The sequence below is a fragment of the Falco punctatus genome (assembly GCF_963210335.1).
Source record: "Falco punctatus genome assembly, chromosome: 8".
NCBI lineage: Eukaryota > Metazoa > Chordata > Aves > Falconiformes > Falconidae > Falco > Falco punctatus.
Window position 1 is genome coordinate 797740 of NC_137588.1, and position 19125 is coordinate 816864.

Genomic DNA, 19125 nt, shown 5'->3' on the forward strand with positions numbered 1-19125 from the left:
CTGCACGTCCCCCGGGAAGTAGACGACGTGATGTTGCGGCGGGGCCGCGTCGTGCAGGGCCGGCGGCAGCAGCAGCAGGAGCTCGTTGGCGCGGTGCGGCTCCGCGCCCGGTACCTCCGGCAGCCGCAGCCACGGCGGGCTCAGCCGCGCTGAGGAGAAGCCCGCGCCGCCACCGCCCGCAGGCCCCGCGGCGCAGGCGGCCGGCGCCCCGCAGAGGCTCATGCTCCTGCCCAGGCAGCGCGCGGCAGGGCCGGCGAGCCCCCGCAGCAGCAAGGCGGCGGCCGGCGGGCAGCGCCCGCTCATGGGAGCGCCGTGTCCGCAGCCCCGGCGGCCGCCTCAGCCCGGCCTCCCGCCCGGCCCGGCCGCGGCACCGCGCCTGCGCGCCCGCACCCCGCCCCCGCCGCCGCCGCCGGGCTCTCGCGGGCGGGGCCACACGCGCCGAACGCGGCGGTGACGTCACCGAAGCCTTCAAAAGGAGCGTGGCGGGAAGCGCAAGAGCTGTGAGGCGGTTCTCGGGGCGCTGGGCTTAGGCGAGCGGGATCGCCTACACCCCTCCGGAGCCTCTGTCGTCGCTTTCCTTGACGCCCCCGGACCCCTGTCATTGCCTCCCACCCCCTGCTCGAGTACCGGCGTCCTGCCGGCCAGACCCGGTGCTGGGCGGCTCCTGGTGCCGGTGGGCCCTGCTCCCCTCAGGCCGTGTGGTGCCTCGGTGAGCCCGCGCCGCCGCCCGCCCTGCCCGCCCGGCCTACCCTGCCGGGATAAAGCTGGGGTGGCCGGTGCCCGGCCGGTGTCCTGCCCTGCTGGGAGAGCAATGCTGGGCCAACCCGCCCCGAAGGAGGCGAAGCCGGCGCCGGGGTAGGTGCCTCTAAGCTCGGCAGTGGCCGCAGCGGGCCTCCCACCGCGGGGCACAGCCCCGCCGCCTTCAGCTGGAGCACAATCGCAGTGCCGTGGGCTGCCTTGCAATCTCAGATGGAAGAGTTCTGTGGGTTCATTTATTTCCTGGAGGTGTTGGGTGTATTTTAAAAAAAGTTAGATATACTTTTTCTGCTTCGGTTCTACTAGTGCTACTGCACTTGAAGAAAAGTTTTCACCTGTGCCATTGTGAGAAACTGCATGGCAAGCAAAGTGAGGAAGCAGAGCCTTTCCTTCATTCTTAAGTGTTCCTGGTGGGTTTGTCGAAAATTTTTCATTTATTCATCCCTTTGTTCTATTTTCATAGTCCAGTACAAAATGCTTGTATGCAAACTTGGAAAATTGCCAGATATCAAATCTGATTCTCGCTAGTTGAGTCGGTTGTGCAAGAAAGCAGAGTTAACTGAACAGGGATTGTGTAAGCCAGTCATACGTGTCAAAGCATTGACTGGATTCTTGTTGGTCAATGCAACCAATGAAAAGGCAATATGGTCATTTTAAGATTAGCAGTGTAGCAAGCTAGTAACACGCGGAGTAGAGTGGCTTATCTTCTAAGTACAAATTCTGACCTGTGTGTGTCTGTGCAGCCTGCTTATGGAGATTATTTGAGCAATGGTGTGTTCACAGTCTGCTTAGCACACTTGTATTTTTCATGGGTCTGTCTTTGGGCTCGAGCCAGAGCAAGCACAACAGTTGTTACTTCCCTATTGTAAAGCTTATACAAAGGCTCTTCCAGAAAGCAGACCTGCACCTTGTCATTGAGGGTCAAGATAAGAGCTCAGAAGATTAGTGTGTTGTGTTACATACTTTGAGATTTTTTTTTTATTATGTGAACAACATGTATTTTTTCTTGCAGAAACTGGGACAAGGTTGATGCCTGGTCTTCCGGATGAGGAGGGTAAGATGTTTTAAAGGGTATTTTTTCACTTTGTGTGTTTTTAGGGATAACAGGAGTTAATGAAAAATTCTCAGTGATTTCTGTCTGTCATAGACAATGTTTAAGTTGCTGCGTTTTAAACTTAACATTACTCTTTCTTGTATGAAAAAATATCTTTGATCTGGTTAAAGTTTTCTTCTGAAAGACTGAAGAAAATACATAATCCAGCTTTTGGTGACCAGAAGATGGTGCTGTGCAGTATGCTTTGAAAAATGCTTATCAGAAAAGCCATCTGATCATAATTGCTGTCTTGGGAATGTGACATTAGAAGTGCATTTCAGCAATGCTTTCTTTTGTTTAGCAGCTGATTAATATAGGCAGCATTTCTAATTCATTTACAGTAGAGCTAGTGGTCACTTCCAAATCTTTGGAACTGCAGTTCCTCTGGGAATTCCTGCCTGTGCTCCCAGGAGTGTAAAACTGAGCAATTTGGAACCATGGAGTGGCTGAGGCTGGAAGATGCCTCCGGACCAACCCATCTGCTCAAAACAGGGTCAGCAGGGGTAGGTTGCTCAGGAATATGTCTAGCTGGGCTTTTGATTAGCCTGTTCCAGTGCTCCATCACCCTCACAGGAAGAAAGGTGCTTTGTTGATGGTTAAACACTTCCCTGTATTTCAGCTTGTCCCCATTGCTTCGTGTCCTGTTGCTGGACACCACTGAGAATAGTTGAGCTCTGTCATCCTTACTTACCTCATCAGGTGTTCATACACATTGATTAGGCACCGTGAGCTTTCTCTTCTCTAGGCTAAACAGTCCCAGCTTCCAATGTCTCCTTGTATAACAGATGCTTCTGTTTAATTGCATTGCCAGCTTGTCACTGGGCTTGTTCCAGTATGTCCATGTCCCTTGTAGTGGAAAGCGCAGCACCGGATGTGGCACTACAGCACTCGTGATGCCACATGAGTAGAGGGGAAGCACCACCTCCCTTGAACTGCTTGCTGGTAAAGCTTTTTCTAACACAGCCCAGGATGCTGTTGGCAGCCTTTGCGACAAGGACACATTGCGTGTTGTCTTGTATGTTTATCATTTACGTTTATCCCTTTCCTGTAGCATGCATCATCTAGGAAATCTCAACATTTAATCTGTTTGCACAGCCATCAAGATAACTGTGTGAATGAAGAGTCAGGAAGTAGCTTGATGCAAGCAAATGTCGATTTATTGTACACAATCACGAATTTATATATGTTTTCAGAAGCTGCCCACTTTAAACAGATTGGTTCTTTAAGCTAAGGATTGCATACTAGGCAATCCCTGATTGGTGGTGAACTACAAACAAAAGACACTTTAAATTACAGTCATCAATTAACAGCAACGTGTTACTTATCCTTGGTGCCATCTGTTCCTCATTCCCTTATCTTATCTCAGCATGACTCGTCCTGTTGATTGTTATCTGTTCACATTCCTTGTCCTCCCAGGGTTTGTGGCCTACAAGCTCGAGCACATTCCTTTCAGCTAACTGATTGTTACTTACGGTCCTGATTTCCAGGCCCCCTCCTGCAGATAACTAATTCCAAATACCTGCTTAGAAGAACCACAGAATAAGTTGGGTATAAGAATTTACAATACTTTCTCATGAAACTTCAGGCTGTGTTTGATGAAAAAGGGTAAAAAGGGATGCCCGAATAAGCACTTAAAGCTAGGTGCATAAACTAGTAGTTTGATTTTTCTGAAAAAAAAATTAAAATTTAACATGCTAACTATATGTATTAGAAATCACACTATGAATGTCCAGATCTGTCTGTCACATACTCAGAAAGATACTTCGCTTGAATGTCTGGAGGAGCAGTAGTAAAGGTAGATAATAAAGACACCAAGTAAACGTTTGCTAGTGTGGGACTCTTTTTGTTGGGAGTGCAACTTTCTGTGCCTGGGGCCAGCTACAAATGTTCAGGTGTTCACTTTGGAATTTCCCCAAGCAAATGCTTGTTCTCCTAGTTTGAGGTTTTTGGGGTATAGTCGCAGAATGTTGTCTAGATTTTAATCTGTGACCGTGCCCTAAGGCTATAATCTTAGTGGAAACTTTCACAATGCCTCTGCTAATGAAGCAAAATTATTAAGGGGAAAAAAAACCCTCTAGCTTTTGCATACAACTGTTCATTTCAGTTCATGCAAGCAGACTTTCTTAATCCAATTTTCAGCAGTTTTGGTCCATGCTGACACTAAAACTTTTAATTAGAAGGGCTAATGAAACCTTGTCACTTCTGTTCCCTATTAGGTACTGTGCTAAAGAAATACTGGGTAGGACCTGCTAAATATATAAACATAAGAAAAAACACAACTGGTCTGCTTTTCTCATATGAAGTGGATAATTGAAAAAAATTGCCCACAAAAGTGTAGAACAATATAATGCCTATGCCCTGAAAATCTAGTTACTTGCACCTTGATAAGATTTGCTTACACACACAGAGCACACTCTGTTATGATTAATGATACCTGATGAAGGTAGTAAGGATCCATCTAAGAAGTGTTTAGAATGAAAGTTTCCATTTTAGTAATTATTTTTGAGAAAGTGAATAATCACTATCAGTAGAATAAAAAAAAATCAGTGCTCTTATCTTCTTGTTGCCTATATTCTCTCCTCTTTTTTTTTTTTTTTTTTTTTTTCCCCCCCTCTCCTTCTCTACATGAGAGATTAGCTTGCCCACAAGGGTTTACAGACATTATTAATATCGTAGTGAGAGTTATTTGTTGTAACCAAAGGTGATGCTGGTACTTCTGCCCAGAAATCCTTATACATTGTGTTCGTGATGCCACTGTCCCCAGTTAATTAAAGCTAATATATTAAGGTAGTGTACAGGCTTTCATCCTCATCCCAAATGCTACAGGAGCCTTCTGGGAGAGCATGAAAATTAGTCTGTATCTTAGCCAGAATTCAGATACACACAATTACCAAAATAATGAAGCGGGCTCTCTTTTGGTTATAGGAACTTCCTATGGTATACATAATGTGGTTTTTCCAATTAAAATAAAGCACCAACCCATCCTTACTTTCAAGAAGATGAAGATAAATCTTCCATGGCACACTATGAACTTTAATGGTAGAGCTATTGCTCTGCTTCTAATCTTTGTCATGTGGCTCTTGCAATATGTAAGCAGATTCAGTAAACCTGTCTGATTCAGTCTTTATAAATATCACCCGATGTAGGCATGAAATATGGTATTTTGAGGGGCCTTTGTTAGCCTTCATGTTTGTCCTGTTCTCTTTGAAGCCTCATTTCTCCATTCTTCTATTTTCTTATTATTTACAAGTTCTTGCTTGCTGTGCTGTCATTGTAAAAGGAAAGACCTTTTCTTTTTACATTCTGCTCTTACCACATCTACTCTCCATCCCCTGCATCAGCCCTCGCCATTTTCATATACTGAATCAGTTGTAAGCCAGCTGCTGAGTTGCTAGCCTGTCCTGCATGCCTGTACCGTGCAGTCTGCTGCTCACTTTTGCTGCCTACTCTGTTGGTCAGGGAGGTGGAGTGCACAGTGTTTTTTCATGACTCTGCAGAAGTCTACTCATATATCTTAGGGAGTCTGGCAGGAGGAATATGTATCATGGTTGATTAGCAGTGGTGAAAGACATGCATATCAAAATTAATTCTTCTGTAGAGAACTAATGGCTTATTCACCACTTCAGTCCCTCTGAGTTCCTGTATAGGCCTTTGTGGCTGCCTGCAGAGTGGTTAAGTAGTTTTATCTATCAGAGGCAACTATCTCTGCAGCTTCCAAGTAGAAAGGGTACCACTGCAAAGTAATCTTTATTACAATCAAAGCACTTCTTTTTCTGGAATTGACTGTGTTTCATTGCCTTTATAGCTTGCATGCTAATCCCATGCTTTCACTCACGGTGCACACAAACAGCACAGAATATAATATAATTCTGGTTGTATGTATTTTCAGACCAAGAAAATATATTATAGTTTGTTTTAATCATACTATTTAAATTAAAGAATTTTGATAGATGCTTCACCAACATTCTAGGTGGAGAATAACTGGTGATGTGACAATAACATCTTTTGCCAAGTTTCTTATATATGTGAATTTCTGTCTGTTCTTATGTAGCAACTGTAGTATTTCATGGTACTTAACAGTGATCTTCAGGAAACCATGCTTTCTGCTCAAATAATGTGCGGTGTGCATATATACGTATTTGCATATCTGTGTAGTATTATATTTTATATTTGGTATCCTTTTAAACATTTTTTCAGCTGCATATGCATTCAAATTGCTAGTTTGCATTTTGACAGAGGATTGGAATAGCTGTGAAAACACCTCTTAAATCCTGATACAAGACTTCTTTGCAGTTGATATGCAGCTGTGTCTTTCACTGTTGAGAGAAAGTGCCAGGCCTGGCTCATCATTCTTTCAGGTATAGTAACACTTAAAGGACTGAGCTACCTGTCTCTGGTGAAGCATGCACAGAGAAATTCCCAGCGGCTACAAAGTGATGAATGGCTAGGTCTTGACTCATGGTTTTATTAGCTTATTAGTGGCAACAGTTCAAGTGAAATTACAGCTATTATGCTCCATTATAAGTACTAAACAATTTACTTCTGCTGAAATTCCTACTGACAGCTCTGCCTGCCAGCATCCATCTTTTGTGTGTGTATGGATATTCAGGAGAGCATAGGGGAGAATAAAGTACTCTCTGGGCAATTTACTGAGTTGTATGAAAGTGAGAATAAAAGCTTTTCAGCATGAAAAATAAATCCATGTTCTTTTTCTGTCAGCTGTGCAGAGAAGCTACTAAAATAACAGGATATGTGATCTTATTTCTGGTTTTCTCATTGCTGAAAAGAATAGGGTATATAAAGAATTCAAAATTACTGTTACAGTTTAAAACACCTTTTTCTCTTGTGCTCTTTTTCTGTGGAAGCTGCTTTTGTTTGCAGTCTGTCTACCTGTCAGTGTTCCGGTGTCCCTATTGACTGCTTTAAATGAAGAGTAGGAGTTGCAGAGCAAATAATCTGGGAGTACTGGGAAAACTGCTCAATGAATGGGTTAGGATGACTGAAATGAATGCCCCTACTGAAGGAAAGTTGGGGAGAATTCAGTCTTTGTAAAACATGTTTGAGAGCAATAGGCTGAAAATCCAGTATGCGTTGGCTCTGTGTACTGGAGCCAGCATGTGGTGTCTCTGTCCTGGTCTGGTTCACAGAGGATGCAGTGGGTAGGAAGGGCTGGAATTACTTCAATAGAAGAGTTAAGAACAAAGGACACGAGTGCATAAAAAAAGCTTTGATAGTTCTGCTGTTTCTGGAACACATAGTTAAATGACAAGTAAAGTTTTGGTGCTTTGCAGTTTGTCTCAGCATACAAGAAAAACTTGTGGCTTAAGGAAGCTCTATGCTATCTGGTATAAATCAGTATGAACTGGGGAATCTGTTGGGAATTTAAAAGAATACACAGTGGTCCAGGAAGTGGAATAGAAGGGGATTTTCTTGCTTTGAAAAAAAAAAAAAAATGGACCAAAGCTGAGCCCCCTAACTGTTTCTGCAGTCTGAGGTTTGTCTGGCAGTGAAATTATGAAATTCTGGCTTCTGCGTGCTTGTATCCTAATTTCCCTTCTTCCTCATTCTTTCCTTAGAATATTTGGGCTTTGTGCATGGGTACTGTAATATATTCAACATGAGACTAACTTCTGACATGCCATTTATTAACTTTGATTGCTGCATGCACAAAAATGAGGTCAGAATTTGGTCTCAAACAGTATCTTTGCACCATGGGTTTCTGGAATTTATACCACATCCTCTGCTCTAGTTTTTCTTTCCAAGAGTGGTTTGAGACACTGCTTACATAGTACATTACACAAACGGGAAGTAGGTCCTCAACATGTTTGGAGTACTGCAAAAGCTCAGGTTACTGTGCTAGTTCATTTGTTTATGGGATGCTCATGTAAAAAGGTGTTACTCAAGTAATGCTTATATGAAATGAGGGACAGACACAGCTGCATGGCTTCCAGTGGATATAGGTTCTTTATCTTCTAGTAATATTCTCTGATAGTTATTGACAGTGGGAGGTATGCAACAGGCAACATTTGTGAATTTACAGTATTAGGCATCAAAAGGCAATTCTTCATTCCTTTTAATGCAAATAATCCTGCTGCAGTCAGTGCATAACGTGGATGAGCAATATCCCTTTAATTTGCAATTTCAGCACATGTAATATAGATACTGTAAATAAAGGTATCTCTATCTTAAATCATTATCATTCAAAGTATTTAAGTGCATGCTTCTGTTGAGCTTTACCAAAGGACCTGTCTGTAAGTGCAGGTAGAAAGTTGGATATATACTCGAGTGATATGGAGAATTGAGGTTTTGGCTATTTGCTGCATACTTGAAAACTTGAATTTTTATCTTCCCCTAGGGCAGTCAAGTAGCAATGGTAAATACTTCTCCAGATTATGCCTATAATAGTCTGTTTTAATCAAAGCAAATCCTGTTGAAATGTTAGGTAAGAAGATCTGTTAAAACACCTTTTAACACTTGTCCCAAAAGAAACTTCTGTCTGACTAGAGGAAAGATGGGGTTTATTTCCCACTTGTCTGATGTATCTGCCACTGGTTTTCACTTTTTCCATTTGCAGGGCTTTGCTATTGCAAGTACCAGCTGTTCTGTAGTGAATTCAAACTTATTTATGATAGGTCTCTTTTTTTCTTATCTTTCTTGGACACTTTTGACATCGCCCATAGATTTTCAGACCTGACTAGAGATTTACTGAATAAATCAGGAGTTAAGAGTCCATCCTGTGGTAATTTTGTGTTAAATGCATGGTTTTTATCGAAGTGGGATACCCCTTAATCATAACATTAAACTTAATGGAAGATGTTTGCATGAATGGTGAGATTTGCACATCTACCAGAAGGTAGCTATCTGATTCATACCTAGGGTTTGAGTGTGAAAAGACAGTCGTCTACTAAAAAGACAATGCTGTATCAGGTGATACTATTCTGCCAGGAATTTTACTTAGATAATGGAAATAACTGCAAGCATTCTTATGCTTACAGTTCTTATGAGAGTGATACTTTCATAAAGTTAGAAAAAAAGTTTTAAGGTTATATAGGCATTATTTAAATATTCAATAGACTGATGTTTTACCAGGGTCTTTACGGTCTCAACATAAAAACAGCTCTTCTATTCAAAAAGAGCCAGAACTTTTTTCTTACATTAAATTAGACACATGCAGAACAGTGACATAACTTTTCAGATGCATATGACTTTTTAATTAGGTCAAATATTAAAAGTGCATAAAGCAAATTAGTGGCATTAAGGTTTCTACTTGTGGCAAATGTGTTTATTACGGAGATAGTATAAAACTTTTGCCTTTACTATCCATTTCTTCTTGTTTAAGTACTTGAGTCTGCAGGTCACACAAGTGTGGTTTTTGTCATACCAACTCAGAGTCGTTTGATAAATTCTTTGGTTTGATAGACAAATAAGACTTGCCTTTTTTCCTTAAAGGCATAGTTTTGATACTTGACATGCATAAACATGGGACGTTGATAATAAAGCAGTATGTGCAAGTCAAGAACCATCAAATATTAACATTGTAACTTATAAATATCAAAATAAACTGTTACTGAGTTTTGTTCAATACCAAACCCAGCAGCATAAAATGTTAATTGTTCTGGAAAGGTTTTATTTCCCTCCAATTTTTTTTTGAGTAAATTTCTTAGTATGTGATAGGCTTTCTTAAAATAAACACATTTCTAAGAGTTGTAAGACCTTGTAAATATCTTAAAATCTCTTATCTGAGATGAGGTTGGAGAAAAAAAAAATCAAGTTATTGATGTGTTTTCTAGATGTGAATTCATGTGGAATCCATTGTCTTGAGTTAAAAAGCTTCTTTCCCCTTTCCTAGTCCTTTACAAACTCTGTATTATCTCACTTTTATGTTGGAATTATTCTCTTTTGTGGAGCAACTAGACCTTTCCTTCAAATAAGTTACTGAACTCACTACCCAAATATCCAGTTAAGAGCACCATTTTGCAAAGCAGTGGTTTCAAATGAGTTAAAATCACTATAGTAAAAGTCAGACCATTTCTGCCATCTTTGTCTGTTGAGTGTTGATAGTCCTCAGTCAAGAAAACTGAGGTAAGACATTCTGGTGTCTGCTAGAACTTAAACTTGGTTACTGAAATAGTGTTGAAGCATCACTGGAGTAATGTACCATTTTAGCATTGAGATTCTGACATTTTACTGGTCTGATATATTTTTGCTTGATTAGGCTTACATGGTTAAATCTAAAAGCTGTCTTCTGTAAAATAAAGAAATTGAATTTTGTCTTTTATCCTTTCTTCCTTCCCTTTTTTTTTTTGTTTTGTTTTTCTTTTCTCTTCTTTTTTTTTTTAAGTAGCTGAGCATCTGACTTTTGTCCTGGAAACTAGTATGTTTCTTGCGGAGGCTGGCAAATGAAATCTCTTTCAAAGAAAGTAGCTGTTTTTTAAGAAAGGATTTCAATGTATTGGCACTCTAACCTGTTGTAGCAGTTCTGTCTTCCCAATGATAAGGTCCAAGAGGTAGGAAGTGCAGCACTTTATTCATTGAAGAAAAATGTACAAATTCAGTGCAGTCAGCAGTGTTTGCTCTTGGCCTAATGTGAAGTCAAATGTCTGTGGAGTTACTCCCACTGAATTCAGTGAAGCTTTTGAGCATGCTTGCTGAAAGACTTAGAATTCCTTCTCTAAGATTGTTAGTCAGACAGTGAGAGCAAGTGATGAGGTCCATTGGTCTTCATAAATAAAACAATTTAGGGCTTGACTTCAATAGCAAGATCTAAACAGATTATGCTGACAGCCATTGAAAGATACAGGAGAGATAGAGACTTGGCTTCTAGAAGGAAGGTGAGGTGACTACATGGTCTGAGTTATGAGAAATAACTTAATAGCTGTTGAGGCATGATGGAAAAGGGAACAGAATCTTGCATAGGTTTCATATGAGAGCATACAGGTGTCATGTCCTTTACAAGTAAATATGTGTAGAATTGAAAATTCATGTTAAAGACTGGCATTTTTTTTTTCTCAGCCAGCAGCTCCTGAGAAGAAAACACTAAGAGAAGCTTCTCTAAGCATTTAAGTTATTTTCCCAATGGTCATGTACAAATACGCAGAGACTGTTGACTAAACCATCACTGTTGGTTTTGGTTTCATTTTAAATTTCTATGTGAGTCTGCTAATGCATAATTTCATCCTGAGTGTTTTATGGAAAATACAGATATTTTTACTCTATTAGGGAAAAAATATCTGTTGTACAAGGAACATCGCTTAGAAATCATAAAGAAGGTTCTTTCTATATTAAAATGTAACAATAAGCAAACTTTTGTCTGCAACAGATTTAATTAACTGTCATTAGAACTTTAGATGAAGGACAAACAAGTAAAACTAGTAGGGTTCTGTATTTCCAGATCTGAAGTATTCAATGAATGTATGTCAAACTGTGATTTAATGTGATTTAATACTTCACATCTAGCGTTTGCAAAGGAACCTGAAGGAACATAATTTTTTCATTCCATAACAAACACAAGTAAACTTTTGATGAAATTGAGTAGCTAAGGAAGTGACAAGTGAATTTATACAGTCTGTATTCACAGAAGGACAATAAGGAGTCAGGCAGTATCACTTTATCAGAGGATGAAACTTAATAAAATAGGTTTCGTGTTTAGGATTCCAAAATGTTATAAATGAAAGTAAAGAATGAGCAAGATGACAGAATAGCTTTTTTAATGAGGTCCTGTTATAAACTTGAGTTACAGTTTCACTGCGAGTGAAGTTCCATCAGTAAAGTTTAATACTGCAGTGGATTCCATAGGATAGTTCTGGTTTAGTTCTGTGCACCTGCAAGAAGGTTGAAAACACCCAGGACGTCTTGTATTTGTGGAAGAGGAGGCTGGCCAGCTGGAAAGCCACTTTGCAGAAAGAAAAAAAAAAAAAAAAAAGCACCATGGGTCCTGGTGGACATCAAGCTGACCATGAGCCAGCAAGTGCACCATCATGGCAAACACCAGTGACACCTCTGGCTGTGCTAGGAAGAGTGTTGAAAGCAGGTTGAGGGAGGTGGTCCTTTCCCCTACACTCAGCACTGGTGATGCCACATCTGCAGTGATGTGTCCAGTTCTGCACTTTCCACTACAAGAGATGTGGGCATAGCAGAGCAAGTCCAATAAAAAGCTGGCAACATGGCTGAGACAGGAACATCTGTCATACAAAGACAGGTTGAGAGAGCTGGGACTGTTTAGCCTAGAAAGGAGAAAGCTCAGGGGGATATTATCAATGTGTACAAACACCTGATGAAGTGACTAAATATGACGAAGCCAGGTTCTTCTCAGTGGTGTCCATTGACAGGACAAGAGGCAATGAACACAGTCTGAAGTACAGGAAGCTATATTCAAATATAAGGAAAACCTTGTTTCCACTGGGGGTGATGGAACACTGGAACAGGTTGCCTAGAGAGGCTGTGGCATCTCTGTACTTGGGGATATTCAGAAGTCCAATTAGACATGGTCAGCCCAAGCTGACCCTGCTTTGAGCAGGTGGGTTGGTCTAGGTGTCTCCTGAGGTCTCTTCCAACTTTAGCCATTCTATGATTCTCTTGGTTTGTCCCAAGCAAACACATGCGAAAGCTGAGACAAGAAACACACTGCAGGCTATGTTGACCTGAAGCTAAATCTGCCTGTGTTACAAAACTTTTCTAATCCTCTTACTCATTGATCTAAGGGCTTATGATGATACAAGGATGCTGCTTTGTTCTGTTAGGAGTTCCATAGCCAGACTTCACTCAGCTGCATTTGGAATGAAAGTCCATCATCAGAATAGCTGGTGACATTCACAAGTGTCTCTAGCTGGTATAGTCCTGCCCATTTGTGTTTTTCTGAAAAGTAAAAAACAATCAAAACCCACACAAGCCCCTAAAAAAACTTAATTGATTGCAGATCCAACAGAGCCTCTTTGCTTTTCAAGAGGAATTTGGTGCCATCTTGTGAAGTTTTGTTTTTGTTAAATCTAACGGTGGAAGCAATGTGACTGATAGCAATATGAATAGACAAATTTTGGGCAGGATGCATTGCCAGCAGTGGCTGCCAGAAACCACCACACAGCAAGAAGATGACAGGATGGGTATTTCTGGATCATGGGTTTCCCAAATCCTCTGGTTCAGCTGTGTTCAGTCGTGTATGTCCTTAAAAAATGGGCGCAATAGTCACCAGAATGTTTCTGTGTGCATGCCTTGCAAAAAAAGACTAATTGGTAGGACTGGTTTTACACAGCTTTAGCAAACACTACAGAATGTCTCAATAGGAAAAGACAAGGAAACAAATTCACATTGTCTTACTTTAGCCACTTATAATAAGCAGCTAAATTCCATGCGTAGTCAGTGAAAGGATGCACCTTCAGATGTTGATTTAGAGCCAGAGATCAATTTAGGAGGCTGTCTCTCATGTCAGTTTAGTGTGAGCTGCTTCTCTAAACTGCCAGCAGTGTTCATGGCATCCCTTACTGAAACTGAGAAGCCCCAATTCTGACCTATTTTTAAAGATGTAAATTCTTACACTCAAATTAATAAATGAGCCATTAATGCAGCTAGACTCCTCAGCCCATTTAGTGCCAATTTATTTAACCTGAAAAATGTTCAGGGAAAATAAGCAAAAATGGTACTAAGCTATCTTTGTCCCTTTAAAGTATATGCAAATTCTTGTTTTATTTAAGAATATATCCTCTCAGAAATTTAGATTTTATTGAGAATGGCAGTGTTTGGATCCATTTTAAGAAAAGTTATATGTGAATAACTTGGAGAGAAGAATACATGGTTTTCTTCTGTAATCACTGCTTTCAATTTTCTTAATGCACTCTTCAGTGTTTTGTCTGAATACATTTTAATTTTTGTTCCTCCAGACAGGATCCTGCCACAAGCATTTTTAAATCAGACATTAATAGCACAGTTCACAGTTGTTACTGCCAGTGCTCAAACACAAATACTGCTTTTGTGTTTGGAGGAAAAAGCAAACATCAGATCTTAATTATGTGCATTTGTGCTTTCTTCTGTGCTTAAACAATCTGGCATAAGGAGTTTACATCACCATCAGTTAACTGTAGGTCTTCAACTGTCAGGATCGCCAGCTGTTTGGTTTGCATTGGTGAGGTGTTTGTCCCAATATTTTTTTTTTGGCTTGTAGTTTTTAGGTGGCAGGATTGTCAGGCAAATGTGAAGCTTTGCATGATCGCTTTATCCATAAGAAATATACTAGGAGAGGCTTTTGTATTGAACGCTTAACTAAAATGAGTCTGTTTGCAGACTGTTTGAAAGCAGTATTTTGGGTTTCATTATTGAATTTGGTATGATTGAACAGACTAAGCATTAGAGGAGAGATCAGAATTATGGAATTCTGTCTTCATTAATGTCACCTGCACTATTAAATCTTCTTGTGTTCCTATTTCTGAACAGACAATTGATGAGTGGCTCGTCAGCTTTTTGGAGCATGGGTTGAGTTTCAGTCTGCTTGTCACAATAGGACTGTCCTCTTGACATTTTTAGGCAAATTTCTAGTGATAAGCTTTAAAACTTGAAAGACCTGTATAGGTCATTCAGGCTTTGGATTGCTGGTCAGTTGTGGAAAGCTATTACTGTGATTTATCATCCTCTGATGGATCACTAGAATTGCATTGCAATTATCCGTTTGATTTTGTAAGGTATGGGAGATGCTGAACTTCATCATGAGTCAACTCATATAAAGACATTTATTCTTTGCAAAGGACTACATATGAAATTTCTTTGTATGCTAAAAAAGATAAGAAAGGTTGCAAAGAAAATTCTTTTACTTGTCATGGAGCTTGGTCAGATCTCACTTGTAGAAACAAGAACTGAATTTGGCCTGTAATGAGTTGTGTCAAGGAGTGCTCAGAGAACATTCAGCAAGTGCTCTGATGGAATAACTGCTCAGAGTAAAAGAAAAATCAGCTAAACTTAAGAATGACTGTATGCCATGCAGAACCGCAGGCCTTTATCAATAGAATTGTGGCAAGTAAACCAGGAATGTTGTTACCCGATATTCCAAGTATTTGCAAATTGTACCACTGAACAAATTAAAAATTCATTATACTACTTTTGGGTCTATATAAATACCTTCCACTTGCTTCTTATTTTAAAACTCTGGTTGTCTAACATACTAGCATTTTGGTTTAGATTGGTATTGTAAACAGTTTTAATGATTTTTAATTGTTTTGTATTCTATTTAACTGAGAATGAGTCTGATAGAGCTGGCAGTGAACAGCAGATTTAGCTTTTATTTTTTGTTACTTGTCCCTGTTTTCATTTAAATGGGTGTTAGCATTTCATCTTTCAGTTAAAAGTTTGCTTATAATCTAGAAACTTGTTGATGTGTTGACTAAAAGGAGTGTTACAAGCAAGATATTTTCTTTTTTGTTTGCAGTTAGGAAAGTTTTGTTAAATGTGCTGTTGTGCCAAAGCCATAGAAATAGTTGCTTTTTCTGCAGTGTGAAGTTGAGACCAACAGACTGATCTTTGAGATCTTCATTGAGCAACAAACATTGGTGGCTTGGAGAGATAAATGCTCATTAACTGTTACTGAAAGTTTTGGAGATGGATCAAAACAGAATCCATGTTAAAGATTCTTTCTAAAACACAATGTTGCATCACTTTGTTGTTGATCTTGACTGGAGAAAAGTATATACCAATTATTATGCCAAAGGAATTTGGGTAGATCTATTTTATACTCCATTTTCAAGTAGTGGAAAGAAGTTTAGTATTTATGAAATCAGCTGATTTTTTTTCTTGCTCTTTCATGCAGAAAACTCACAGGAAGACCAAGAAGCCCATGTTTGGAAGATGAATTATTATTTAGATGTTACTTTATAGTATGACAAGGAAGCTGATATATGTGCATAAAAGGGGATGAATGAAATAAATGTTGTCTGTTTTCAATAAATGCCTTTCTCTGTACAAGCCAAGTTCCTTTATTTTAGCACACTGAAATGAAAGAACAGAGAAATATCAAAGTAAAAGGAAATTGAGTGTGTATATGTCGGATATTTGTGATTAAGTAGTCACCTGGAGACAATGATCTTTAAGAAATTAAGATAAACTGAACTTAAAATAATACTAATGGGACAAGTGGAGTCTAGGAACTCTTATCTGAGTCAGATGGCATGACAGCAGGATAGGTTTGGGAAAGCTGGAACCCAATCTTACTTTTTTTTATAAATATGAATGAACATGTAGAAGGAGTGAGGATTTTTGTTCTAACAAATATGTTTTTCTAATGATTATAGGTATTGGAGCCAGCTCGTATGTAACGAGGTGCAGTGTCACTATGGACACCCAAGACTTAGCTACACGAAGAGAAACAGCAAGTGTTATCCAAGACAGCGGTACAAGTGGTTTGAAGGGTCTGCGGATGATTGCTTTTCCTCACAATGTGAAAATTGAACTAACTTGTGGTTTGGAAAGCTTTAAAGGTAAGACAATACGCTGACTTTGCATGAAGACTGAATATATTTAATACTATGTTTTTGAGAATATTTCTTGTATGTTTGTCCTTAATCATCAGAGGCATGCTTTAAAGAATTGGCCTGTGACCATAGAAAGAAGACTGCTGGGATGGCACTAGTTGGAATCACTCCAGAGGACTGTAAGCATTGTACATCATGTGTGTTAATAAGGCACTGGATAATTTTGGAAGAGAGGAAGCAGTATCTGTATTATTTTATAAGATGTATATATGGATAATCATATATCTTAAACATATGTATTTTAAATCTCAGCATTGGAAAATGTTGCTGAATTCAGTTGGTGAAGTATATGAATTTAAATAATAGTAACTTGCTGTGTTTGGGGAAGCATGAATGAACAGTCATTCTGGATGAATCTGGAATCATTCAATGTTAATGACTGTGTTTTGTTCCAATGATTTAATTAGGGAATGGTGTCATATATTACCATGGAATGTCAGGATTTACCTGCCCCTGTGTAGTGATGTTTTGGCTTCAGTAACAAGACCATAGTCCTCTTTGGAATGGCTTTGAAGGCATGAGATGAAAATATTATTCAAAGATGGATAAAATTAATATATCCTTTTTAGAAATACACACAGTGAAGTTAACTGACCTTTTCAAGATATATTAGCAAAGTATTTCAGTAGTCAAGAGCATTTAAATTTCCTTATTCCCAAGCCCTCTTGTAACCTTGTTTTTTCCAGGTCAGTCCACAGAATGGTGCTTTCAACAGTGACTGAGGCAGTCAACAGAACTGAAATACTGTGTATATATTTTTCCTACAATGAGGTTGCTTCCTGTAAGTAACTTACCTCTTTAGGATTTTCTGTTTTGGGGTTTTCTAGATGAGAGGAAGAGAAAGGGAGTGAAGGAGATAAATAGGGAGGCAAGTTAAATCAGAAGGAAACCCAACATTTCTTACTGGTACTTCTACTTCAGAAGGAAATGGACATCACTATAAATTAACAAAATGAAAATGTTTGTATATTAAAAGGAGATTTTTGTTTTCCTGCCACGAATAAAATGTCTTGACTAACAATAACTGATTTCGTGTCTTCAAATTGGGGTCAGTGGCCAGCAAGAGTTCATATGACAGCTTTGTAAGAAATTTATAACATCTTCTGGCTATCTAAAGCAAGAGTTCATAATGTTGAACCTACTTCAGGTATGCTCATTTGATAATTTACTTTGTGAGATGTAAGATTGTCAGTCAGTGCATTAAATCAATCCATGCTTTTTGGAGATACTTTTGACCTTTTTTTTACAGTTTTTGTAGCAGTGCTGATTTCTCTGTTGCACAGCAAATTCAAGTTGCTGTGTAAAAATTAAGCTTCACATTCTGTATGAGTATCTGTGGAAGTAGGTCGTGTATGATCTGAAGTTCTTTCAAAAATCATGTTTGCCTAGAATTACATGTAAGAATATGGTTGCTATATTCTTGAACTATGAACAGAACTATGCTATGTTGCTGTCATTATCTGTTGCAGGGGATCCTACAGAATGTACTGATGAACAAAAAAATCATTATAAATAATACTGTTTAGTGGTTTTCTAAGCTAGAGAGGGATTAAAGCAAATCGGACAAACTGGATGCAGTATTAGCAAGGATACAATGACCCAGATTGCATTTTCTGTTGAAATACTGTTGCAGATTGAATGGTTAACTTTAGATTGATTGAATTTGCAGGTGAGTTTGCCACTGCTTCCAGTAGGACTAAAATTTTAGCTACAGTATGCAGCACTGCTGGGAATTTCTGCTGACTACCCTTTGAAAACCTGACTTTTATGCTTTGTAGTAGTAATACTGTAGATGGCTTTAGTCTCTTTTGGTTGTGAATGTTTAATTTTATTTATTGGTTTACTTGTTATGTCTATTTTGATATTAAATACATCCCTTCTTTTGAACTGCTTCTCAGCAAACTGAGCAGACCAAATAAACACCATGTAGAACTAGCCCTTGTTATAGCCATGTTAATAAAACATCCCGACATATTTTGGGATCCAGCAAAGTTAATGCACCCCACAGCAGAACCATCAGAATTCTTGATCCTACACATGCTGATCCAGTGTGATGTACCTCATCCAGAGCACTCTAATTCTTTACTGTTTCACAATGGTTGGTCTTTACCTGCTTTATTCCTGTTTCTGTGCCACAGGTGCTGACTTTTTTTTTAAACTCCTCCCTGTCAAGTGGTTTGAAATAATAAGATCCATGTTTCCTAATCTGGTTTTGGCTTCCAGTTTGCTGCTGCTTTGTCAGATCTGATACAAGTATTTTTCATGAAGTCATTCTATTTAAGTATAATCATTACTTGGATATTTGCTACTGGAAACTGAGATAGCCACTGTGGAACAAGCCACATAAAAAGAGGTTTTCATGACAGATTAGTAGACCAAGATTTTTAAAGCTCAGGAGTGGTCTTGAGTGCTTAACTAGCATTAATTGAGGAGCTTGATTTCCTAACATCACTCTGTTATCTGGTAACTCAAACACTCCATATAGCATGATATGATTATTCCAAAATTAAGCCATGAAAAAGCATTAGAAACATTTGAAAGATACGGTTGTAAAATGGATCTAAGTTATGGAATCTAAGTTTTACTTCAGAATTCAAAACCCATTAAGATAAACATAATCTCAGGACAAATAAACCTCTTGGTGAGATCATGCTTTCTAGAAAAGCACTGCCTTCAACAATGTTATGCAGCTTCATGTACTTCGTGGTTTTCTTCTCCATCCATATGTTTAATAGTTTTCCACTGCCAGACAAGCTAACACAGATGAAT

The 19125-nt window shown here is 39.2% G+C and overlaps 2 protein-coding genes across 2 annotated transcripts in view; both read right to left on the bottom strand.

Annotated features, from left to right (window-relative positions):
- Positions 1-19125, bottom strand: part of SPATS2L (spermatogenesis associated serine rich 2 like) — a 726913-nt gene that overhangs the window by 185660 nt on the left and 522128 nt on the right. The window lies entirely within an intron of this gene.
- Positions 1-19125, bottom strand: part of LOC308068994 (mitochondrial protein C2orf69) — a 39866-nt gene that overhangs the window by 5989 nt on the left and 14752 nt on the right. Inside the window, exon 1 of the mRNA XM_080400616.1 lies at positions 1-19125. This exon is cut by the window's right edge and continues 14752 nt beyond it. Within this exon, the coding sequence (XP_080256742.1) occupies positions 1-303 (303 nt within the window). The 5' untranslated portion in view covers positions 304-19125.